This window comes from Mirounga angustirostris, unplaced genomic scaffold, assembly GCF_029215605.1.
Source record: "Mirounga angustirostris isolate CCGP_5_RB_7025 unplaced genomic scaffold, mMirAng1.0.hap1 SCAF_15, whole genome shotgun sequence".
NCBI lineage: Eukaryota > Metazoa > Chordata > Mammalia > Carnivora > Phocidae > Mirounga > Mirounga angustirostris.
The window spans coordinates 659,508-685,559 of NW_026991723.1; the positions used below are offsets into that span (position 1 = coordinate 659,508).

Genomic DNA, 26,052 nt, shown 5'->3' on the forward strand with positions numbered 1-26,052 from the left:
CCATATTGATAGAAAGGAAAGCACCTCATGATCATCTCCATAGATGTGGGACAAAATCTAACATTCTTTCATGATTAAAAAAACCAAAACAAAACAAAAAAAAAAACCGGGGCGCCTGGGTGGCTCAGTCGTTAAGCGTCTGCCTTCGGCTCTGGTTGTGATCCCAGGGTCCTGGGATCGAGCCCCGCGTCGGGCTCCCTACTCCGCAGGAAGACTGCTTCTCCCTCTCCCACTCCCCCTGCTTGTGTTCCCTCTCCTGCCGTGTCTCTCTCTGTAAAATAAATAAATAAAATCTTTAAAAAAACAAACAAACAAACAACTGAAAGCTTCTGCCTAAGATCAGGAACAAGATAAGGATGTCCACTCTTGCTTCTAAACGATATTGTACTGCAAGTTCTAACCAGAGCAATTAGGAAAGAAAAACAAAGGACACCCAGATTGGAAAGAACGAAGTAAAATTATCCCTATTTGCAAGTGATCTGATCATGTATACAGAAAATCCTAAAAAACTACCACCACAAAAAACAAAACAAGACAAAAAAAAAAAAATAGAGCAAATAAACAGGTTCATCAAGGGTGACAGGATATCAGTGTATAAAGAACAACTGCATCTCTCACCTCACACCCATTAGAATGGCTACTATCAGAAAACAAACTAGCAAGTGTTGGTAAGGGTGTGAGGAAAGTGGAACTTTTATGTACCATGGTAGGAATGTAAAATGGCACAGATGCTGTGGAAAACAGTATGGTGGTTGTAATTAAAAATGAAGTTATCACGTGACCAACAATCCTACTTATGGGTATACAGTCAAGAGAATTGAAAGCAGAATCTCAGAGGTATTTGCACACCCATGTTCATAGAAGCATTATTTTCACAAAAGCCAAAAGATAGAAGCAACCCAGTGTCTACCACTGGATAAATGGATTAAAAATGTGGTATATATATTCAACAGACTATTATTCAGTCTTTTTTTTTTTTTTAAAGATTTTATTTATTTATTTGACAGAGAGAGACACAGTGAGAGAGGGAACACAAGCAGGGGGAGCGGGAGAGGGAGAAGCAAGCTTCCCGCCGAGCAGGGAGCCCGATGTGGGGCTCGATCCCAGGACCCTGGGACCATGACCTGAGCCGAAGGCAGACGCTTAATGACTGAGCCACCCAGGCGCCCCGGGTCCTTAAGTCTTAATACTGGTAAGATGGCAGCACTACCCAAAGTGATCTACACGTTCCTGCAATTTCTTTCAAAGTCTCAATAATCTTTTTGTGCAGAAATGAAAAATCCAATCTTCAAATTCATATGTAACTATAAGGAGTCTCAAAAAAAGCCAAAACAATCTTGAAAAAGAAGAACAAAGCTGGAGGACTCAAACTTCCTGATTTCAAAACCGACTGCAAAGCTACAGAATCAAAAAAAGGGCCGCACTGGCCTAAGGACAGACATACAGGCCAATGGAACAGAACAGAGAGCCCAGATAGAAACCACCACATTTACAGCCAAAAGATCTTCGGTAAGGGAGCCAAGACCATTCAATCGAGAAAGGACAGTCCTTTCAACAAATGGTGCTGGGAAACTGAAATTAAACGCAAAAGAAATTGGGCCCCTAACTCCCTTTACAAAAACTAACATAAAATAGGGCACCTGGGTGGCTCAGTTGTTAAGTGTCTGCCTTCGGCTCAGGTCGTGATCCCAGAGTCCCGGGATGCAGCCCTACGTCGGGCTACCAGCTCAGCGGGAAGCCTGCTTCTCCCTCTGCTCCTCACCTCGCTCACTCTCTCTCACACTTCCTCAAATAAATAAATCTTTTAAAAAAAAATTCAAAAATTAACATAAAATGGATCAAAACCATAGGGGAAAACCTGCATGACCTTGCATTAGGCAATGATTTCTTAGCTATGACAGCGAAAGCAGAGGCAAGAAGAGAAAAAACAGACAAACTAGCCTTTAGTAAAATTAAGAACATTTGTGCATCAGAGGATACTAACGACAGAGCGAAAAGATAACTGACAGAATGGGAGAACGTATTTGCTAGGCACATATCTGACAAAGGATTAATATCCAAAATATATACAGAACCCCTAAGTCGACAACAACAACAAAATAACCTGATTCAAAAATGGGCAAAGGACTTGAACCAATATAGCTCAAAAGAAAACATGTAAATGGCCGACGAGCCCGTGACAAGACCCGCACCATCACGAACCGTCAGGGACACGCAGATGAAACCCACAGCGAGCTGCTGCTTCATGCCCCCGAGGGTCATAATCACAAAGAGGGACGACAGCAAGTGCCGGCGAGGGTGTGGCTGGATTAGACCCTCATACGTTGCTGGTGGGAATACAAAATGGCGCGAGAGCTACGGACATAGCTTGACATCTGCTCAAAAAATCAGACACGACTTCTCTAAGACCCAGCAGTTGCACCCCTAGGACTCACCCCCGAGACGGAAAGCAGCGACTCAAACAAGCAGGGGTACACGCACGTTCACGGCAGCACTATTCCCAACGGCCAAAAGGGGGAAACGACCCACATGTGCGTCAAGAGACAAATGATGGACCAGACAGACGTTCCCACTCGACGCGAGAGCGTTCAACCCGCTACGGTGATGCTCAGGGAAGGAGCCAGTCACAAAGGGCCCGCGGGGTCCAGGGCGCCATTGACAGGCAACGTCCAGAAGAGGCAAGTCCACGGGGCGGGTGGCTGCCGGGGGCTGGCCGATGGGGGGCCGGGGAGTGACTGCCGATGGGATCAGGATTCTCTGTGAGGTGGCGAAATGATTCTGCAACCGGAACGAGGACGAATCCGCCCAAACCCAGGCTTACACACTTTCACCGGGTGAACTGGAGATATGCGAGCCCTATCTGGACGGGCGAACGCGGACTGCTTGTGGAGGAAGACGCAGGAAGAGGTATGCACGCCTTCTCCCACCGGTCGGGCAGCCCCGGGCTCACACGGAGGGCCCCGCGCGCCTCGGCCGCCGCCTCACCTTGAGGTGCTGGTGCAGGCAGTAGCGACACACCCTGTGCTTCACCTCGTGCGTCACGCCGCTGGACCAAGGGAGGAACCCGCACTTCGGCTGCGAGATAAACAGGGAAGAAAAACGTTTAGGGGCCAATCCCGTACCTTCCAGGACACGAGGCACCAGAGCGCGATAGGCAGGAGACTCGGGAGGTCTGATGTCCCCGAGAGTTGCTCTGACCTGCAGCCCCGCGGGAAGAGACCCCTCCCCCGCCCCAGCACATCCCATCCCTGCCGCTGCAGAAGCCTCCCTGGGGACAACCAGACGTGCCTCCCTCACAGACTAGACAAAGCGAAACACCGAGCAGCTCCGTGCTTCTTCTGTGACACGACGTGGCAGGAAAGCCTCTAGGCGTGCAGGTCTGCCCCAGCCCCCAGCTCGAAGCAGCAGAACCCTCGTTTCCTCGGACACGGAGTGACCAGGAAGGCCCATCTAACAGCGGTCATGCTCACAGAACACCTGCTGCCTTTCTTTTTTTTTCCCTTTCCTTTTCCTCCTTCCTTCCTTCTTTCCTTCTTTCTTTACTTCCTTCCCTCTTTCCTTCTTCCTTCCTTTCTCTTTCATTCATTCAGTTGAGAAAAAGAGAGAGCACGTGCATGCATGAACAGGGACAGAGGGGCAGAGGGAGAGGGAGAATCTTAAGCAGCTCTTATACCCAGCACGGTGCCTGACAAAGGGCTCAATCTCACGACCCCAAGATCATGACCTGAGCTGAAATCAAGAGCTGGACGCTTAACCAACTGAGCCACCCAGGTGCCCCCATCCGCTGCCTTTTAAAACCACAGTGTTGAGGCTCTGAAGACCATGCTGCCTGTCATCCGAGACCCATAATATCCACCCTGTGGTCAGGCAAGCAGGACATCAGTCCACACAGAGCACCCGGGGGTGTGAGTGCTCAGGGTCACAGGGGTGACCCAGAAATCACTGCCACAGAGCTTTGGAGGAAGGAGACAAACAACGGCCTGGGACATCTGGGAGGCGTCTCGAGGGGAAGAGGGCTCAGCGGCGCAGCAGACCCTGGCCCTCCTCCACCGGGGGGACAAACCAGGACTCCAAAAGTAACACAGGCTTCTGGGCCTCTGCGGAGGTCTCTCCTGAGTAGGAAGCAAAGGAACGGAGTGCCACCCATCAGACGGGCACCCCCGGAACTGAGCTCCTGGAGTGTAGTGTCACCAAGCAGCCAAGGGGCACGGCTTGGAAGAAGGTGAGAAGGGGGCCTGGCAAGCAGCACCCTCCGAGGAAAACAGGGAAGACAGAACCCAACTCACTTCCTTCTGCCAGTGGCCATCTGCTGGCTCCACGTCATAGCACGAGGAACAGGCCTAAATTTGAGGGTCTGGCCAGTGGGAGGAACCAGAGCAGCAAGGTGCAGGTGACAGACATGAAGGAACAGGAAGCAAGCCGAATCTATGGGAGTTGGGGGCTGGGAAGGGACCATGAGGCCCAACGTGGGGAACCCCAGGAGCTTCTGCTGCCAAGTGCCCTCCAGGTAGAAGACTCACAATTTACAATCTGGACCCTTGTTCCCCTCCCCCCACACCATCTTCCCCTTGACACAAGCTCACCTTGATCTCTACACAAAGAATCGGCCGGTGCTCTGCAAAACGGTAGGTCTGAAGTCTGGCTAAATTGGGAAGGCACAGGGCATAGCCACTGAAAGTGTCCAGGTCCTTGTCACAGCGAGATTCTGAAAGACAGAGCCAAGAAAAGACCTGAGAATCAGCACAGGACAGACAAGATGACCAACGGCAACATGGCGGACTCCTGTGGGGGAAGGCTCAGCCCTGCCCAAGAGAGGCTGTGGCCTCGGGCTCCTGGGAGGCCTCCAAGCCTCAGGGGGTCCTGCCTAAGGAGCGTCCGTGTTTATCTGGGGGCTCTGGTCACACAAGTGCAACACTGTGATTCAGGGCGGGGGTCTGGGCCCTGCAGAACCGGCTCCTCCTCCAGAGGGGCGGCCAGCTGTGTCTGTGTGCCCCAGCCCCAACCCCGGCTGGCACTCCTCCTCCGTGTGGTCGCACCTTGTTGCTGGGAGAAGCGAGCAGTGTGCAGACAAGTCCAGTGGAGAAGCCGCCCGGGAGCTCACGCAGGTGTCTCTCAGACGCGCCCCAGAGCCTCTCCCCTGGTCTGGGTGTCATCTGCATCCCTCAGTGCGAGAAAACTTAGCCATGAGGATAACTGGGAGTTCAGGTCCTTCTAGCAAGTCATCAGACCCAGCTCAGTGTGGGGACCCCCAACTGTGTGAGCATTGCCAGAAGTGGAGTGGTCTTGGGGATCACCCCCACCTCTGCGATTCCCTTAGCCCAGAAGCTGAGAGAGGAAGGAGGCAACAGCCTCACCTTCCATCCACAACCGGTTCCTTCGGAGCCCTCAACACCGCTACTTCTTGGAACCAGATGTCGGGCCCAGGACATCTTGTGCGGCTGCACAGGACACAGCCTCTGGGCCCCCGGGGGAATCAGCCTTCCTCCATTCATGTCAGGAGGCCAATTACAAGGCATTATTACAACGAGGGACAGTTCTTATGACTGCCACATCGGATATGTTCGATTGGTAATTATAAAACCAAATGACGATGCAGAGCCCCTAGAACAAGCATCAGTCTGCCCTCGTCTAGCGAGGAACAGCCAAGACCCAGTCCTGGCTGGGACGCACGTGTGGCTTCCTTCCCGCACCAGAGCCCTGCTCCGCGGAGCACCCCAAACCGAGGCTCTGGGGCACAACTGCCCTGCTTGCTTTCTCTTTCCTAATCATAGAAGGACTGGACACCGGCCACCCCCCCCACTACGGACATCACATCCGGTCTCTGACTGAAAGGAAAAGCTCTCATGTGCCACGAGCAGTGCAGAAAGGCACGGAGGTGATGGGGAGAAGCAGGCACGTCTGTCCGCTGCCTGCAGGAGGCTGAGCAGCCAGGTGGATTCCGGCTCCTGGGAGAAGGTGCTCAGGGCACCTGGGCCGCCCCAGTCTCCTGGACTCTGGCAGCCGCCCTCCCCGCCCTAAGTCTGCACCACTCCAGCTCCCCTTCGGGCTCAGATGCTCTGTGCAGCGAGGGGAGTATCCGACGCCCAGAATCACGTTCACGCGCTCCGAGCACGTTCTAGCTGAGAATAAGTTTCTGGCAGCAGGATTGCTGAAAACGACATCGACCTAACGTGTGCAGTGTGTCAAACGCTTTCCAAATGGACTATTTAAATCGCCAACAAAATTTGCAAGCTGGAACTCTTACCTGGCCTTTCGGACTGTATCTTTAAACAAAGCTGTTTCACGAAATCTAGAGGCAGCTGAACCACTTCCTGTAAGAACAAGTATGAAATACTCAGTGCGCCGCAGGAGTGTGAACGTGCTTAATGCCACCCAACTGCACACTCGAAAATGGTGAAAATGGCAAAGTTCATGTTATGTGTATTTTACCACGTTAAAAAATTACTTGTATGTGGGTTTAGAAATAAAACCTGCTCTGCTGTTTTGAGAACGCAACCAGATCAAACCGACACAAAGGTTTCTGTGCATGAAGCAACAGGCCCTCCTCAGAGCGCTGGCTTCCACGGTGAAAGGTGCGCCACCCCGTCGGTCAACGCGCCCATGCCCCGGCTCCCACCCCGTCTGAGGCCGACAGGGCCGGGCTCACCCAGCGCGAGAAGAAAACCCGCCACGACGGGAGCGCAGGGAGCAGCAGACGGGATCCATCGGAGCCACAGGCGACTCAGCTGCTCTCAGCACGGTGTCCGCCAGCCCCCTTGCCTACGTCGGTCACCAAGGTAAAAAGTAGAACTGCATTTCCTTAAACCTTAAATTCCCAATTTTACGATGAGTTCTATTTTAGGCATCCTTAACACTTGGCTACATTTACCAACCCGATTCAGACTCCCGAACCAGCAGGAACCATGCCATCCTGCCTGACAGACGGACAGACGGAGGTCGTCAGCAGGGCAGGCGGTGAGCACCTACCTGCACAAAGTATTAACTTAGGAAGAACTACAGTTAAGACCACAGAATTCCTCTCCCGGAAGTGTAACATGGACGGCGTAGCCACACCAGGTTCCCTGCTGACGCGCACCTGCCCTCGAAGGGATGCAGGACAGCCACAGAGAAGGACAAAGAGCCACCAGCCTGGGGGACTGGGAGGTGAGCAGCATGTCCTCCAAAGTCTTCCAGAATCTTCCCCCGGAGAACAGCATGCCCTCACTTATCATCACCTCAAGTTCAAACGTGAAGTTAAGGCTGCCCCGGTGGTGTTCACCTCAGGAAGACTGGGTCCACAAAAGCAAGGCAACACTTTTAAAATTCCATCAGTGTCTCAACTGCCGAAATACTGAAGATGCAAGACCTGAAGGCACCAGGGAAACAGCCTCTTCCACGTTTCCTAACCTCCAGCTCTCCCGGAGACAGGCCCAGACTAGTCCCCAAACCCAGCATGACGGGTGTGCCTGTCACTCCGTCCGGGCCTCACGCTCCTGCACGGGCCTGTCCGGGTCTTGTCCCAGGACACAGAGGCGGGAAAGGCTCTCGCCAGGACTCCACCCCCCACCCCGACTGGCGTCAGCAGTCACTGTTTACACACGCTGGTTTTGCCTGAACGTGGCCTTATGCAGGCCAGAGATGTGACGTTCCTGCATTTCAACCATGCCAGGGCCCGCGTCCAAGGAAGAAGAAGCAGGTTGTGTTTCACTTTGGCAGTGTCTTCATGCAGAGGACATGTGTCAGTGGGGTGGATATTCCCAGGACGTGACCTTGTGAGCCCACCTCATTTGCCCAGAGCCCCATCCACTGTGGACAAACAGAACCCAACCTGGAGCCAGAGTGCACTCTGGGCCCTGGGGGTACATCCGGATGCTGTTCCTACCTGCCAGATCACTGTTGGCTGGGACCCTGAGCTCCCCACTGCCCTATGGACCCCTCCTGGGAGAAAGGTCTAGAGCATCCCCCAAGTGCTGCGAACAGAGAAATGCCCTCTCCTCAAGGAGAAAGCTGGCATTCAGCACGGCTGCATTCGTTCAGACACCATCAGGCTGGTCAGAGACGTGGGGCTCCCACAGCCATGGGTTTCTGGCCTTCACAACTCACCTGGACAGCTGGGGACCTTACCCAGGGCAGCCCTGGGCACTCTCACCCCTGTGTAGCCCCACATCGCCCAGGGCTGACCTACGAGGCCAGCAGGATGCCGTGGAAAGGACAGACACGACTCCAGGACAGGTCATCTCTCAGACCACGAGCTGGGGCAGCCAGGGCCAGGTCGTACAGACACTCAGAGCCCTGTGGTGAGCCCACGTCGGGAGGTGCCGAGGCCCCCCAGCCAGCACCACCCTGCCAGCTCCACGGCGGGCCCACCCTGGAAGAGGGTCCATAGCCCCAGTGGACCCCTAGCAGCAGAGGGCTCAGTGATGCCGTCCGAATCTGCCCTGAGAGCCTCACCAAGCCGGAGCCCCCCCAGTGACGGCAGGGTGCCGGGGGCCAGGGGTCCTGGCATATGCGGATCTCAGGTGGTCTCTCTGAACCTCACGTTTCTTGGCTAGAAAACGGGAATTGGACTACCTGCTCCGTGCCTCCCACGCAGCCCCGGGAGAGAAGCACTTGGAACACAAGGGTTGTCAGGAAGCACAAAGGTCCAAACTATAGTCCAGAAGCTGGTAAGACTGACATGGAACGTGCCTGTGAATTCAGACTGTGTAAATCAAAGTCACTCACCCCACAATGGACATAGTTCTCCCCCAAAAACTCTTTCATGACATTTTTGCTGAAGTCCACTATGTTCTGTAGGTGCTGAAATATTTCTTCTGAGGTCTGTAAAAGAGAAGCGCAAGGAGGCCTCAATGACCAGGGGAGCGGGGCTGCCATGTCGCGGCCGCACGCGCACCAGGCACCCAGGCCTCGGGGGAAGGGAGCCTCCCCACGGAGACCGCCAGACCCACAGGAGCTTGCCTCCCGCAGGCCCCGCCCTCCTCCCACCCAGGACACCCCCCTAACCAATGCCACTTTGAAAATCTCTCCTAGCCAAAAATCAGCAGGTATTTGGATTTGGGTCCTCAGCATCCAAATGGAGACTATTTCTTCCCCAGTTGGAGGCTCTTAACCCACAGGCTGTGAGATTTGGGGAAGGAAGGAGATCAGCCCTGAGTCCCTCACTCTGGCCCAGGGTGGCAAGTCCAAGGGTGCACGGCAGGGCCCTCAGGGGCCAGCAGGTCATGGGCTCTCGGAGGATCCCGGCCTGAGCTGCCACCCACGCCCCACATGACACGCAGACCCCAGCCTGCGTGGGAGCAGAGCCCGAGAGAACACCCATAGCGCTCCCAGGGGTACCTACAGCCGTCGCCACAGAGCTCCTGACAAAAAGCTCTTCTTGTCAACAGAACTACCCTATGCAACTCCTCACCACGACCGGTGTCAAGCCATACCGTTCGTAAAATAAAGACAAACTGTTGCCTAGGAAGACGCTGCCCCACATCCAGAGAACGTGACCTTTCCAGGCGCTGCAGACTGCTGGGGGGAATGGATGGTACAAGCCGCCTGGAGAAGGATCCAGCTTCCACTCGGATCCACCTGACCCCACAGGAACACAACACCCGAACGCCTCTCGCGGCAGCTGAGACAGGAAACGGCCCCCCGCCCAGGGCCACGTTCCTCCACACTGACCACACCGTCCCTAGGCCCCCCAGCTTTCTACCTCGGTCCCCTCAACTCCTTCTGTGAGGCCCTTCATTTCCACAGCCGTCCACCTCACCTGCCCCCTGGCGAGGTCTCTCAACCCAGATGAGCGCTGACTCCTGTTTCCCACACCAGTGGGGGACCCAACTTCCACCCACCCCTCACCCCCCACCTACTGTGGGGTGGGACCCGTGGCCCCTGCCTGCTCTTTTTAATCACCCCCAGACGAACACCACAGCCGCTTCCCACCTGGAGGGAGACAGACACCGCTACTGGGGGGCAGCTCGCTGAGCATGTGCATGGTGCTCTGCTTGGGTGACTCAGCGAACAGAACCCCGTGCTCCACCCACACGGCCTGCTGGGACTTGAACCACCGTCGGCGAGAGCACCAACTCCACCAGCGCAGCTAAGGTCCCACAGATGCGGAAACCGAGCCAGCAGGGTGGCAAAGCTGAGCCCTGGCCCTGGCCGTCCAGGCCACAAGCAGGGCTCTCTGCCCCCTCCTGGCCAGACCATCCCAGGGGACCCAAAGTGACTCGGGCAGGTCAAAACGCTGGCCCTGCAGGAACTACGGACACCCCACTTTCTGCGCCCAGTGCTGTGTCACATTTAAATTTCTACAATTAGCACTAATACTTGTGCATTAGAAAAAAATCAAACTTTTCTCAATTGTTTTAATGACGGGGTGGCAAACCCACCAATCTTACCTTCTTCCTGCTTGGAGGGAACTTCAGGAAACGCAGCACCACACAGCGCTATTGGGAAGTAAAACAAAGCCTGGTCAGTGCCTGCTCCGAGCCCGGAGACAAGGGGGTGGCTGTGGGGAGGGGGACCAGGCCTGGGCCCCGGGGCAACCAGAAAACCGGATACCTCTGGCTCAGCCAGCTCATTCCCAGGAACCGATCTTACAGAAATAACTACAGTGCACAGGAGATTGCAGCTACTGCAGAAAGGAGTGTGGTTCGTAATTCTAAGTAAAATGGAAACAACCCAAGGGGCCAACAACAGTGCCATGGCTAAACACGGCAGGACGCTGTCCACACTGCGGAGCACTGGAAACGAAGACCGACGTTCACAGATGTGGGGGTGCAGTCACCACCCACTGGTGAGTGAGGAAGGGCACAAACGGGGCTTTAAACACACTCGTGCACGTGTGTATGGGTACAACTCCATTCATGTCAAGTTCAAAAGCCAGTAAGAGCAAGACCTAGCGACTACCCCACAGGTGGGTGGGACTGTCCCTGAGGAACATTCTGGAAGGGGCTGGTCACAGGATTACAGGTCCATGCGCTCTGTGATAATCAAGCTACATACACACTCACGATCCAGGCACATTTCCGTAGGTTTGTTACACTTCATTTTTAAAAGTTCATAAAATAGGGCGCCTGGGTGGCTCAGCTGGTTAAGCGACTGCCTTCGGCTCAGGTCATGATCCTGGAGTCCCGGGATCGAGTCCCACGTCGGGCTCCCTGCTCAGTGGGGAGTCTGCTCCTCCCTCTGACCCTCCCCCCTCTCGTGCTCTCTCTCTCATTCTCTCTCAACTAGATAAATAAAAAAATAAGGGGCGCCTGGGTGGCTCAGTCGTTAAGCGTCTGCCTTCGGCTCAGGTCATGATCCCAGGGTCCTGGGATCGAGCCCCACATCGGGCTCCCTGCTCGGCGGGAAGCCTGCTTCTCCCTCTCCCACTTTCCCTGCTTGTGTTCCCTCTCTCGCTGTGTCTCTATCAAATAAATAAATAAAATCTTTAAAAAAAAAAAAAAAAAAAAAAAGTTCATAAAATAAAACGTTTTGAAGTATGTGCGCACTCGGTTTGTTTAAAATAGTCTGAAAGGACTCAACACCGGTGACAGTGTCTCCATGGAGCAACAAATGGGACAACTTCTTAAAGTCCGTCCAGCACAAAATGCCGGGAAAGTGGAGAAAGGGACAGGCTTGGGGAGGCCCTGCAGCCTGACGCAGGGCAGCTCTGCAGGCGACTGAGGCGGGGCCCCACCTTCACGCCCTTGAGGACACGGAGAGAATCTAGGATTTTTCACAAGCTGAAAAAGTCAACGAATGGAGGCATGACACACACACACATTAAACCATCTCAAAGCCCACAGTGAAGGACACAACTTGTCACTTATAAAAGGAACACAAGTATTCGCTGCTCCGAAAGTCCCGGGCGAGGGGGAGGTGGGGCGGTTGGCACAGTGTGCCAAGCGACCTGGGAGATGTGCCTACGACCCACTGAGAACCCACCTCTGCACAGCCAGCCCTAACGGTGCAGCCACACGAGTATCTGGCCACGTGGCATGGGGACTCCGGCTGCCCAGGGGCTCTGCAGCCTTGAGCACGAGGGCAAAGGATTTTCTACACGTTGATGCTGTGAGGTTGAATGAAAAAGCAGAAAACAAAAACGGACAGGTAGGATTCCCAAGTACCCAATAAAAGCATAAAATGGAAGCAAGTACACCAAAGTTACGACAAAAATTATTTTCGTGGTGGGAAAATATTAGGTGCTTTTCACTTCCTTCCCTCCGAGATTCTGTATTTTCCGGGCAGTAATTAGGATCGGATAAGAACGAAAGACCACAAAGAACAACATGCTCAGAGAGAGCGCCGTCCGCGAGAAGCCCGAGGGAGGGGGGCATCAAGGCTCCAGGGCCGCCTGTGCCCCGGCCACCAGCAGGTGTGCATCTCAGGCCCAGGACACGCTGGGAAGACCGCAAGGCAGCGGGGACCAGGCAACTTCCCAGGGAAAGGGAGAGAAATACAACAGAAAGAACCACCCCCCGGGGCGCTGCCCCCGGTGCCCGGCCCTGCTGCTCGTGAGGCCCGGCCACAGCCCAGTCCGTCAGAACACCAGTGACAGAACCCCAGCCCACAGTGCGGTGAGGGGATGAGGGCCAGGACAGCTGCTGGGCTGACAGCCCCACACAGGGCAGACGGCAGCAAGCCATGTCACAGAGGGTAGTCAGGACGCCGCAGGGAGGCCGGACAGGAGGGGCACTTGGGGACAGCAGGGCCCTACAGTCGGCAGGACATTTTCCTTCCCAGGCTCCGGCTGCCTGGTCTGTACCCACAGCTGCCACAGGACTGACGCGGTCACAGATTCGAGCAGGGAGGCGGCGGGGGGCAGGACAATGGAGGTGTAAGCCCGGCTGACATTTGGGGGCCGGACACCTGGGGGCTGGGGCAGAAGGGGCACCTGGGTGGTCCCTGAAGGGGTGGAAAATCCGACAGCCAGAAGAGAAGCGGAAGGATCTGAAAGACAAACCCCACCTGCATGGAACACACAGTGTGGCTGTCCTGGAGAAGCACGAGCAGGTCCACACACACACAGCGAGGCGGGGGAGCCCATGCTGCAATCTGGTCCTTCTGCAGGAGACACAGAAACCTTGCACACCTTCCTGGTCAACAGGGCAACTGCCATCCGGACTGAGGAAGCAGCGCAGGGTGGGCGGGGAAGCCACCAAGCCACAGCAGGAGACCAGGCCCAGACGGGCAGAGCCCGCACACCAGGGAGGCCGAGCTCAGCTCACCAAGGTCAGGGCTGGAAATAACAAATCCTAACATGTGGCTACAGGTGATCCTGGGAACAATTACAGGCAGGGCCACGGGCAGAGCTCTCTGAGGAGGGCTCCCCAAGAAAGAAGTCACATCAGCTGTATCAACCTGAATAAGCAGGTTGAAAATTCCAAATAGAGAATGAGCTACTTCTTAAAAAAAAAAAATAACAGAGGCAACAAAAAGCTAAGATTCTTTGAACTAGATTCAGCAGAAAATTAAACAAACAAACAAAAAAGCCCAGAACAGAACAACCCTCATCTGTTTGCAACATCTCCATTACGTATGATCTACAACCCAGGATCTTGAACCCAAGACGAGAAGAGGAGTCCGACGGCCCCTGACTGCTTGAACCTCGCATCTTCAGGACCCAGACCAACACCCAGGGCATCCAAACAATCACAGAGGTAAATGATCCGACACCCCCTCAGAATCTGAGAAAGGCTGTAAAACCGGAGAGGGCAGAAACGAGCTGCTTCCCTCACGCTTTTGCAGAAGATCCTTGTTGGCAGGATTCATGTTTACCTGTCGACCGGGAGCAAAGCATCCCTGGAGCTGAGTGTGACAACCTCCAGTGAGGGGAGCTGGATGGAGGGCAGCTCGCTCCCACCACTGGGGACACTTCAGAGATGGAGTGACAAGCCAGACTTGCAACCTTCCCAGGACAGGGCAGAGTCAAAGCCACTGAGACGAGAAGGTGAGGAGGGTGAGTGCAGACGGAGAAGCAGAGAGAGCGAGCCCACACGGCAGCAAGCTGAGGGCAGCCACAGCTTGACCACAGCTCAACGTGAGCACAAGTGTGACTGGCTGCTAGAAGACCCACACAGCATCCTTGGGCTACAGCAGAGGTGGGCCGTGCATGCCCACCGGGGAGATGCCCTTGCCCAGGACCCCTCCATGGGGTGGGTGCCTGGAGTTCCACCGGGTACGGTGCTGGGCAGGCCCACAGCCTCCGAGCAGCACAAAGGGTCAGCGCCGGACCCAGGGGTGCTGAGCGCCAGGCCCAGGGCCGCCGTGGCATGGAGGAGCCACCGGAAGTGGACGGCACCCTGTCAGGAACTGGCCTACCCTCAGGTCTCACACTGCCCAGCCCTCTCGAGCCCGCACTCGGCTCCTTCACACCCAGGCCCCACAGTCTACAAGTCTTGCACTCCTCAAAGCCTCCCAACCTGCCAGCCCGGATGGCGGTCTGTCACCCCATGTTCCTTCAGTGCAGACCCTTGGTCTCGGGACTGGCATGCCAGCACCCAGGTGCTCATGCTGGAGAGAAGATGGCCTTCTCTGAAAGTTGAGTGGGAAAGTGACAGTCTCCCGACCTGCAGAACCCCAGCAAAGCTGCCCTTTCCCCTGGACTGAATGAGGAGAGCGTGGGGAGCAGGAGCCCTTGTTCACTCTCCCCTGCACATGCACCCTGTCCTCGGGCACAGCAGGGCCCTGAAACGCTGTCTCCTGGGCTCTACCCTCCTTCCCATGCCTCAAGGCCCAGGCGAAGCACAAAGGCCTCTCTACATTCAAGAGACACGGTCAGAAACTTCACTTGGTGGGAACGTTTCCCCACAAGACTACTTGCAACAAGGAGCTAACAACCACCACGCAGGAATGAGAGTAGCCTTACGTGACATTAAGATACACCACCCATCATACTAAGGAACTGGAACATGAGCATGTCTTCTGTGAAAGGGTTCAGGGGTCACCACAATAACCCAACAATCAAAGGGACCCAGGCTGGAATATCCCGTGCTCCGCCCCACCCTCAAACACCATGGGGGCCCAGCAGACGACGCAAAGAACGGTTTTAGGTTAAGCCTTGCCCATCATTCATCTAAAGATCTTGACCGAAGCCCGCCATCTCAGTTCAGCTTCCTGACTGTGCAAATGGGTAACAAAATGCAAAGGCAGATCACAGGGGCCACCTGGGCGACTGCAGCTTCCCCTACAGCCAGCGCAGAAACCACAGAGCAGGCCACCACCCGGTAGGAGCTGTTGGACCAGGTCAGGGCGCTCACCGGAGTCCACAGAGGATGACAGTGTTCGCCTGCCCAGCACCTGCTCACCTCATCCTTCTAGCAAGTCCACAGTGGGGATTCTGTTCTAGTTCCACTTTGCAAACGCAGAAACTGCGCGTGGGCCAGGCAGTGGTAGAACTGGGTCGGCGCCCAGCTGTGTGACTCCCACTCCCCAGCTCTTAACCCCTTGGTGACACCCAGGGCTCCTCCCCTGCCCACCGCATTCCAGCGTGGTTGGATCAGCAAAACGTCAGAGGCTTGGGGCTTCACACAAATCCACAAGCTCCTCTTCCTGGGTTCACTCCCTTGCGCGTCCTTGCTGCACTTTCTGAAACTCCGGCCCCTCCCTGAATTAAGGAAGAGAAGCCTTTAAATTCTAAAAGATTTTGAAGAACCCCTGGGCAAGGCTCCATTATGAACAGCAGCTGCAGGAGCCCGGCAGTTCCGGGCGTCTCGGAGGATACACTCCCTTGGCGCCCGCCCGCCGGGAGGTAACAGCATCCCGGGCGCTTCGCGGCTCCCTCCAGAGCTGGGCGGACCCCCATGCGGGCGCCGGCTACCCCCGGGGCGGCCTCTCGGCGCAGCCTCCGCCCCACCGCGGCTGGGCAGTCGGAGACGGCACCGCGTGCGGCCGGGGCGGGGTGGCGGTGCTGGGGGGACGCGGCCCTGACCTGGGGGAGGGGTGACACTAGGCGAGGGGAAGCACCGACCTGGGGGGAGGGGTGGCACTGGGGGGACGAGGAATTGACCCGAGGATAGGGGGGTCGGGGGACGCGGAACTACCCGGATGGGGGAGGGGGTGCGGGAGAACCGACCCGCGGGGCGAGGGGTGCCAGCGGGCCGCGGAACCGACCCTTGGGGCGGGAGAGCGTTGTTGGGGCACTCGGAACCCCCCGGGGCGGGGCAAGGAGTGCCAGCGGGCCGCGGAACCGACTGTGGGAGGGAGTGTGCTGGGGGAATCGCGGAACCCCCCGGGGGCAGGGCGAGGGCCCCGGACCGCGCCAACCTTCCTCCGCTCACCTGCGCGTGGGCCACCACCAGGCTCTTGTTGCCTTCGCCGTGGTACCCCCATTCATTCTCGTCCATCTTCCCCTCGTCCATCCCCCGGTGCGGCCCTGGCGCGTCTCGCGGCCGCGAGCTGGAGGCCGCCGGTCCGCCCGGGCACCAGCCGCCGCCGTCGGGGGAGGAGCGCCTGTCAGCCACGGCCGCCACTCGACCCCGCCGCCCCGACTCCCAGGCTCCGGCCGCCGGAAGCCACGCCCCCGGTGGCTGCCATGGCCGAACCGGGCAACTTCCGGGCTTGCGCCCGCTTCTCCTCCCTTGGCCGCTGCGGCGGATGGGCAGGAGGCCATCTTGGGTGCTGGCACGGTGACTCACTTCCGGAGCGCGGATTTGAGAACCGGAAAGGAGGTTTCCGGGCCGGGCGCCGGAAGTGAGGCGAGCGGGAGGAGCCGGCGGCTGCTCGGCGCCCAGGACCGGCCCGGCGGGGGACAGAGATCCGGCGGGCGGGGAGGTGGGAAGGGGGCGACCGGGCGGGCCCGGAGGTCGGGGAAGGGGTACCCAGGCAGGCCGGGGGCGACGGCGGTCCGCGGAGGGGGTGGCCCGTGGATGTCGGAGCGCTCAGGCGTGGAGGCCCCGCGAGGCACTCGGTCTCCGAGCCCGGCTTCCTTTTCTGCCAGGTGGGATGTGACTCGTCTGATACGCGGTCGTTCAAACCACCCTGTGCGCGTTACCTGGCGCAGAGCCACCCCAGCAGCACGTGAGGTGGACGCGTCGTCCTCCGCACCTCACGGCCGTGGAAGCGTGGCTCCGGGGAGCAGGCTTCATGGCGCGCGGAGCACGAGGCTCGGGGTGGGGGCGAGCCCCTCCTCCCGGCACCGGCGATGCCGCTCTGGAGATGCGGTCGCGGTCCAGTTGGCCCAGCGGCCCCCAAACTCCCAGGCTCAAGACACTTCATGCCCTAAAACTGATGAGGGCCTCAGAAAGCTTTTGCTAATGTGGGCTGTATGCGTCGAGGTTTACCGAAATTTAAGAGTAACACTAAAAAATAAACGTTACGCTCTCGGGGCGCCTGGGTGGCTCAGCGGGCTGAACGTCCAGCTCCTGACTTCCGCCGGGCTCACGATGTCCGCGTGGAACTGAGCACCCCTCGGGCTCTGCGCGTGTCGGGAGCCTGCTTTTCTCCCTCTCCCCATCGCCCAGCTCCCGCGCATGCTCATGAACTCTCACTCTCTCAAACGGAAAGATCTGTAAAATAAATGTTACACTTTTAGGAACGTATTTCCCAAAAATGCAGAGAAGAGCGGTAATTGTTTTACATTTCTGCAAATCTCCTTCAAGTTTGGGTTCATAGGAGATAGCTGGATTCTCACGTCTGCTTCTGCATCAAGCTGTTGCAATATACTGCTGTGAAGTATTTGAAGAAAACCAAGCTTCGGATCTACGGTTCAATACAGGAAGAGCTACAGACCCAACTTTGAGAACAGCTTAGAGCACCACTAGGCACCTGTCAAGCCCTCAGGAATAGTGGTGAAATGAAGCCAGTGAGTCAGGAAAACAAGCTGACAGCGTTGAGGATTGGCCCAGGTAGAAGGCTCCTTGGGGGCCCTCCCCAGGGATGGTTGAAAATGGGGAAAGGTTGAAACGGCCCCCTCATAGGAGGTAAGTAGTCCCCAAGGGGAAGGAGACGCTCACCCACAGAAGGCCTGGCACCCTCACAAGGCCAGGGGACCCTAAACATGTCTGAGGTTGAGTTTCTCAGCATCTGTGAACAGAGAATTGGCATCATATTAAGACATTTCCTTAAGCCTCTGGTGCTGAAAATATTCTTATTTGGGTTTTGTTTTCTTGTTTCTTTTCAAGGAGCATTTTCATCACACTGTTTAGAAGTACTAGCATATGGTGATGATTAAAAGATTACATTTGGGTTTCGTGATTGTTTTTAAATTCTCCACAGATGTACCTGGCGGACCATGCCCACCCCACTCCCACCCCATCCCCAACTTGGTACGGCACTGACTACAGGCAGAGACAGGTGCTTTGAAGGCATTATGGTAACAACATGGAGGAGAGTGGTTCTATCTGCAGAGGCCGGAGGAAAAGATAGAAAAGACATGAGCATTAGGAGAAGCACCTCTTCCTCTATTCAGCCCATGTGGTCTGACTTAAATTAACTTCATTCCTAGTCTCAAGGCTGGCTTGTGACCTCAGCCTGTGTGCAATCAAGAACTCTATTCTCAAGGCATTACATCAACCCAGGGATTGGTTCAGAGGGGTGCAGAGATGATCCAGGTTTATCCAGTGAAGCTCACTCCTTTGGCTTGTGTTGAAGTGACCATGGGGAGAGTCACCCTCAGCTGGGTGACTAAGAAGCCGGGAGATCTAGACATCTTTGATGGCAGCAAACAGCTGGGAAGTGGTGAGGATGGGAACACCGGGTGAGCCCAAGGATCGAGTCCTACTAGGTTGCTTTTAGGTTTCTGATGCAGCAAATTCCATCTTTTGCTAAAATAATTTGAGTTGAGTTCCTTTCACTCACAACCTGAGGAGTCCAAGCTAATAACTGGGTCCACTGGGACGGACCAGTCACCTCAGGTAGTGATGAAGTGAAGCCAAGACCAAAAGGCCAAGGTTAGCAGGGATTCCTGCACAAAGCCCATGTCACTAGGTCCCAGCTGCACTGCCACCATGGTTAATCAGGGCCTTCTTTTGTGCTTAAGAAAGAAGAAAGGGGAGAAGGGAGGAAGGAAGAAAGATGAGGTGGGAAACTCACCTTCCAGCCACACTGAGCAGCCATCCAGAAACAAGGTGGCAGAACCCTGGGAATAGGGGCCAGCGATGAGTACTTCCTGTTGCTGTTGTCACGTGTGTCTGAGGTCCTCACTGCAGTTAATGTTTGAAGGACACGTGCAGTAACATGCAACACCTACTGTGACGTGACCCGGTAAGAAGGCACTTCGCCTCTGGTATTTCCCTCCAAAACCTATAACCCCCATCTAATCATGAGAAAAACATCAAACAGACCCAAACTGAGGGACATTCTGCAGAATCTCAGACCAGGATTCCTCAAACTGTCTGGGACACGGAGACGTGGACAGACCAGAGGAGCCTAAGGAGACAAGACCCTAAATGCACTGTTTAGAAGTGCATGTGGGACCTGAAAAGGATATTGATGGGAAAAAAGGTAAACTCCAAATAAAATTTGAAATTTAGCTGGTAGTAATGGACCAATGTTAATTTCTTCATTCTGGGAAACAAACCATAGTTAGGTACATTAACGTGGTGGGAAGCTGGGGGGCATATGGCACTCTCTCACACTGTATAAATCCAAAAGAAAGAGTTTATTTACAAAAAAGGAATTCACTTTTCAGCTTCTTTCATAATTACATAATTAAGTATTTTAAAATATATATCAAACCGGCAAAATAAGAGCCATCTTTACAACGTCTGCCCTGGGTGATGGGGAAGGGACAGACGGGACACACACTGTTGGGGGAGAGGGATCTGAATTGTTGGAGCTCCATTTGGCCACATCAGTAAAAGTAGTTGCTGCCAATCCTCTTGGACCCATCATTTCCATGCCTACAAATGGCCCTACAAAACCCTCAAATATACACAGGGTATTTGTACAAGCAGCAGTGCTGGACAGGACTAGGTTCCCGACGCGGCACCGTGGGACAGCCTCAGGCTGCACTGACCCACCCCAGCATGAGACCTGGAGCGGCGGTCTGCAACCATGTTCTAACAAATTTCCCGGGTGACACTCAAGCACTGAATTATGGCGTACTTGAAAATCACACAGCCCGTCTGGGAGGAGGAGGGAGGGAGAAACAAGGGAAGTAATGTCACTTTCCTCATATATTGTTGATTCAGAGAATGTGTTCATGAAACACTTCTACAATAAAAATTTAAGATTTTATTTTTTTATTATTTATTTGAGAGAGAACAAGCAGAGGGAAGAGGCAGAAGCAGAAGCAGACTCCCCGCTGAGCAGGGAGCCTGATGTGGGACTCAATCGCAGGACCCTGGGATCAAGACCTGAGCTGAAGGCAGACGCTTAACCAACTGAGCCACCCAGGCGCCCTTTTTTTTTTTTTTAAGATTTTATTTTTTTATTATTTACAATAAAAATTTTAATGAATACATTCTCAATATTTATTTTTTTTTAACTGATGTAGATCCCTCACCTTCTATGCCTGTATGTTGTTAAATACAGGGATAAATGTTTGTGTTTGAATAGAAAAGAACACAAAAAATATATATGCCTTATTGTGCACTGAGGTTTTCTTTGGGGATCAGACCATGATGAGGTGCCTTGCGTTTTTCTGTAACATTTGAATTTGGCATAAAAGACATGAGTTACCTTCGTAATTGGGGCGGGGGGGCGGGGAAGTCCTGCATGAGGTGGCCTTGGATGCTCAGGTACAGGAAACTGGGCAACTGTTCTGGAGAATGAACTCCAAGATACTCAGGTCACCTGAACTCACCATGGGCAAGGTCCTGCTATCCTGAGCCAATCCTACCAACACCAACATGCCTTAACTGGATAATGAGTCGGGGGGCCTTCGAGGGCACACAGCCCCTTCCCATTCGAAGATATGGTGATGCTGAGCATGCTGTTACCCTCACCAGTCACTTTCCTGGGGCCTGTGTCCAGAGCATCTGCTCCCCGTCCACCTTCTGCTCACCTCCGTCTCCAACTTTCACACTCCAGGAAAATCCAAGCAAAGGGGTGACCCTCCTGAATGAGGGCATCATTATCATCTCTGACTTAGACAACACAATAAAGTACCAGCCATCAAGGACAAGATCGGTAATTTTATCTACATTAAAAATTAAAATCTAGAGGTACCCAGAGTAGTCAAATTCAGAGACAAAGTAGATGGTGGGTGCCAGAGGCTAGGGAGGACGGGCAGCTAGTGTTTAATGGGGACAGGGTTCAGTTTGGGAAGATGCAAATGTTCTGAAGATGGGTGGTGTGATGGTTGTACAACATGAATGTAGTTAATGCCACTGAACTTAAAGGTGATTAAAATGGTAAATTTTAGGTTACAGATATTTTACCACAATAAAAAGAAATTAAAATCTCTGCACAACAGTTTACAAAACTGCAATGCACATAACTGACCAAAAAATAAAATTGGAAACATCTAAATTATCCAGCAAAGACACACTATGCAGCCATTGCAAAGAACAATCTCCAAGATACATTGTTTCATGTAAAAAGGTAAATTATAAGATACTGGGTATACTAAGATACCACTGGTACAAAAAACATGCAACCAGGGTCCCCTGGCTGGCTTCTTGGAGAGCACACAACTCTTGATCTTGGTGTCGTGAGTTCAAGCCCCATGTTGGGCATAGAGCCTATTAAATATATATATATATATTATATAAACACATATATAACCAGCAAAATGTTCCTATGAGTATACACTATCTCTGAGATAACGCACAAGAAGCTGATAACAGTTACCTATTACAAGTAGAATGTGGTGGTGAAAATAAAATCTTGGCTCTACTCTGCATATCCTTTTTTCCTCCCCGAATTTTGTATATATGTATGTGTTACCTATTAAAAATATAGAGGGGGCACCTGGGTGGCTCAGTCGTTGAGCATCTGCCTTAAATTCAGGTCATGATCCCAGGATCCTGGGATCGAGTCCCGCATCGGGCTCCCTGTTTGGTGGGAAGTCTGCTTCTCCCTCTCCTTCTGCTGCTCCCCCTGCTCATGCTCTCTCTCTCATCAAATAAATAAATAAAATCTTTAAAAAAAAAATAGAGGAATTCTGGTTTCCAGTCTTGCATATAGGATGCTGGGAAGTTGTTGCTCTGTCCTTCCAACAAGTAAACAGCTGAACTGAAAGTCAACAAGCCCTAGCTCTGTCAGAGAAGTGAGGTCGCAGGGCAAGCTGCTGCCACCAAAATCAGGCAGACCAGCAGACACAGGGAGCCGCACCTTACCGGTGTAGAACCCCTCAAACACTGCAGGAGCCAGTGCCAGACCAGAAAACCTAGACTCTAACGGTAATTGCTGGAGGCTCTGTGTGGACAGCTCTGAAGGACAAAAACTCCTGGGGACCCAGTCATTGGGGGGCGCTACACTTTTGTGAGTGTACCTCCGAGAGGCCCAGCAGGGTCTCAGGGTGAACACTGAAGAAAAGAACCCCCTTGTGCTTCTGGCAGGGAGAGGGGGAAAGTAACCCTTTAGAGATATGCAGAGCATCCTGTTCTTCCTAAAAAGACCTGCCTTCAAAAGGAACTTTTACCAGGCCTAACCTACTGGGGTTTTATCAGAGTCTAACCAACCTGCGGGAAGGCACATACCCAACTTCCACCCCTTTTACCGTCCCGTGTGGGGAAGGGGGACACCCAGCTCCAGCCCCCTCTGGCCATCCTGTCCCACATATGGTGGGGAAAACCCCAAGAGGCACTTGTGAAGGTCAGATCCCAGGTCAACAGGCTCACAAAAGACTGAAACCTAATCATACACTGTGGAACACTTCCCCCACTCCTACACTTAACACCACACCACTGAAGGCCTGGAGTTCCTTTTACCCAATACATGATGCCTGCGTTTCAATAAAAACCCAGAAGGTATAACACAAAGACAAAACACAGTCTGCAGTGACAGAGCAAGTATCAGAGTCAGACTCACATCTGGCAGGAAGGTTGGAAGAATCAGAGTGGGGATTTTAAATAAGTAGGATTACTATGCTAACGGCACAACTGGGAAAGGTTGACAATAGGTAAGAACAGATGGGTAATGTAAACAGAGAGTGAAAATCTAAGACAGAATTTTGGAAATGCTAGAGACTGCAAATACTGAGACAGATTGAGAATGCCTGTGACTGACTCATCGGTAGACTGGGCTCAGCTGGCGACAAAGTCTCTGGACATGAGCATATGCCAAGAGAGACACCAGAAGTAAAGAGCAAAGAGCAGGAAAGACTGAAACAAGGTCACAGAACAACCAACACAACTACAAAAGATGGAACACGTGCATAGGGCAACCCTTGAAGGAGAAAAAAGAGAGAAAGGAACAGAAGCTATAGTTGAAGCAATAATGACTGAGAATTTCCCCCAAATTAATGTCAGACACCAAACCACAGATCCAGGATGCTCAGAGAAACCCAAGCAGGATAAATGCCAAAATGAAACGACACCTCAGCATGGGACATTCAAACCGCAGAAAAAATAGCTTGCCTAAAGAGGAGGGAGGATAAGAATTACATTGGATTCCTCCTCGGAAACCATGCAAGCAACAAGAGAGTGATGCATAACATTTAATGTGTTGGGAGAAGCCCCCACCAACCTAGAATTCTGTACCCTGCAAAACAATCCTTCGTGGGTGAGGGAAAGGAAGGTTCCATGAAGATGAACGTAGGAAGCCCCGGGAGTCTGTATCACCACCTGCATGACTGCATTAGCAGAATCTGTCTGGTGTAACTATTTCGGAACTCCAAAGCCTATGGTAGAGTTGCATGGGAAATTGCAGTGAATCTTGGCAATTTCAGCTCTTAGCACAGTAACAGCTACCCATCCCCACCCCTGACCCACAGCAGGCAGCCATGAATTTGTTCTAGTGCAGCTTGCATGCAGCTTATGAGAACCTCATTGGCAATAAGGACCCTGTCCTCCAAATATTGGGGATCTGTGGTCTGATCACTAATTGCTGCCTCTGATCACAGAGATGGAGACAAAGAGGTGGGGGGCGCACTGTTGCTGTGCCTCCCTCTTCTGCTGAAGGAACCACTAGAGAGTTAAAAGGCTGATATGTGCCCCCTCTCATTTTTCTCTTTTCCCCCTCTGGGAACCAGACATTAAAGACTAGGACATGCAAAAGCAATTGCATATGTACGGAAAATGAGAAAGTCACCAGTTAACCCAGGGAAAGACATGACCTGAAAAGACCTTAAGTTTACACCTCAGGCTGACCCTCAGCAAAAGACAGCCTATGACATCCTAGAAAACAAAAACAATAACAAAGCAAAACCAGAGGTAGAAAGGAGAATCTGATTTCCAGAGTTGTCACATTATTAGTTTCCAGTGTCCAGTGTTCAACAAAAAGTCACAAGACATGTAAAGAAACAGAAAGTATGGCCTCTTCAAAGGTAAAAAAAAAAAACAATGAAACCAACAGAAATTGTCCTGGAGAAAGACCAGATGGCAGACTTACTAGACAAAGACTTTAAAACAGCACTGTTAAAGATGCTCAAAGAGGGACGCCTGGGTTGCTCAGTCAGTTAAGCGTCTGCTTTTGGTTCAGGTCATGATCCCAGGGTTCTGGGATTGAGCCCCACGTCAGGCTCCCTGCTCATCTGGGAGCCTGCTTCTCCCTCTCCCTCTGCCTGCTGCTCTCCCTGCTTGTGCTCTCTCTCTCTCTCTCTGTCAAAAAAATAAATAAAATCTTTAAAAAAAAATACAGATGCTCAAAGAACTAAAGGAGGATATTGAGAAGATCAAGAATGTGGTGTATGAACAAAATGGGAAGAACAATTAAGAGATTAAAAAAACACTAAAAACAAACAAAAAGAAATTCTAGAACTAAAAATTACAGTAATTTGATGGGTACCTGGATGGCTTAGTCGATTAAGTGTCTGGCTTGGGTTCAGGTCATGATCTCAGGGTCCTGGGATTGAGTCCCATGTCCTGATCTCCACTCAGCAGGGAGTCAGCTTGTCCCTCTGTCCCTCCCCCTACTTGTGCTCTTTCTCTCTTTCTCTCAAATAAATAAATAAAATATTTTTAAAAATAATAAATAAATAAAAATTACAGTAATTTGAAATGTAAAAGTCACTAGAGGGATTTGAAGGCAGATCTGATGGGGCAGAAGAATCGGTACTCGAGAATAGAAGTCCTGAAATTTGAAATTTTAGGAACATAAGGAGAACAGGTTGAAGAGAAGTGAACAGAGCCTAAGGGACCTGTGGGACACCATCAACAAGACCAATGTACACACTGAGGGCATCCCAGAAGGACAAGAGAGAAAGGGGAGGAGAGAATATTTGAAGAAATAATGGCTAAAAGTGTTCCAAATTTGGTGAAAACATAACTATAAGCTATGCAAGATGTTCAACAAACTCCAAGCATGACGAACACAAAGACTCACATCAGGACACATAATGAAACTGTCAAAAGACAAACACAGAGAAAATCTTGAAAGCAGCAAAAGAGAAGACTCATCATATACAAGTCCTCAATAAGATATCAGAAATTTCCCCTCAGAAACTTTGGTTGCTAGGAGACAGTGGGCCAATACCTTAAAGTGATAAAAGAAAAAAACTGTCAACCAAGAATCCTGTACCTGTCAAAACTGTCCTTCAAAAGTGAGGGTGGGGCGCCTGGGTGGCTCAGTCACTTAAGTGTCTGACTCTTGATTTCGGCTCAGGTCATGATCTCAGGGTTGTGAGATCAAGCCCCGAGTCAGGACTCCGTGCTCAGCAGGGAGTCTACTTGAGATTCTCTCTCTCCCTCTCCCTCTGCCCCTCGTCCCCCCCACTCCCATCCCAAAGTGAGGGAGTTATCAAGACATTTCCAGAAAAACAAAAAGGGAGTTTGGGACCACGAGACCTACCCCACAAGGAATGCTGAAGGTAATTTGAAACAGAACATGAAGCCAAATGAGAAATAAAGGTCTCAATAAAGGTAAATAAGTGGACAATTATAAAATCTAGTATCATTGTAACAATTATTTATAACTGTATTTTTTGTTTTCTATGATTTAAGAAAATAATGCATTAAAATAATTCTTAGTTTATTTTTTTCTACACACAATGTACAAAGATGTAATTTTATAACATCAACAACCAAAAGAGGTGGGGATGGATCTGTAAAT

The 26,052-nt window shown here is 52.6% G+C and overlaps 1 protein-coding gene across 5 annotated transcripts in view; it reads right to left on the bottom strand.

The window, feature by feature from the left end:
- IPPK (inositol-pentakisphosphate 2-kinase) overlaps positions 1-16,451 on the bottom strand; it is a 45,378-nt gene extending 28,927 nt beyond the window's left edge. For 2 of the 5 annotated variants that reach the window (XM_064579250.1, XM_064579251.1), the window contains exons 1-7: positions 16,236-16,451; positions 15,435-15,562; positions 10,368-10,415; positions 8,704-8,799; positions 6,245-6,311; positions 4,584-4,705; positions 2,986-3,075 (exon numbers count right to left, since the gene is read on the bottom strand). In XM_064579250.1, coding sequence (XP_064435320.1) covers positions 2,986-3,075; positions 4,584-4,705; positions 6,245-6,311; positions 8,704-8,799; positions 10,368-10,415; positions 15,435-15,562; positions 16,236-16,287 — 603 coding nt within the window. In that variant the 5' untranslated portion in view covers positions 16,288-16,451. Of the gene's footprint in view, positions 1-2,985; positions 3,076-4,583; positions 4,706-6,244; positions 6,312-8,703; positions 8,800-10,367; positions 10,416-15,263; positions 15,396-15,434; positions 15,563-16,235 lie in introns of those variants that run through there. The other 3 variants (XM_045882072.2, XM_064579252.1, XM_064579253.1) reach the window with 3 other exon arrangements.
- Between the last annotated feature and the right edge of the window lie 9,601 nt (positions 16,452-26,052).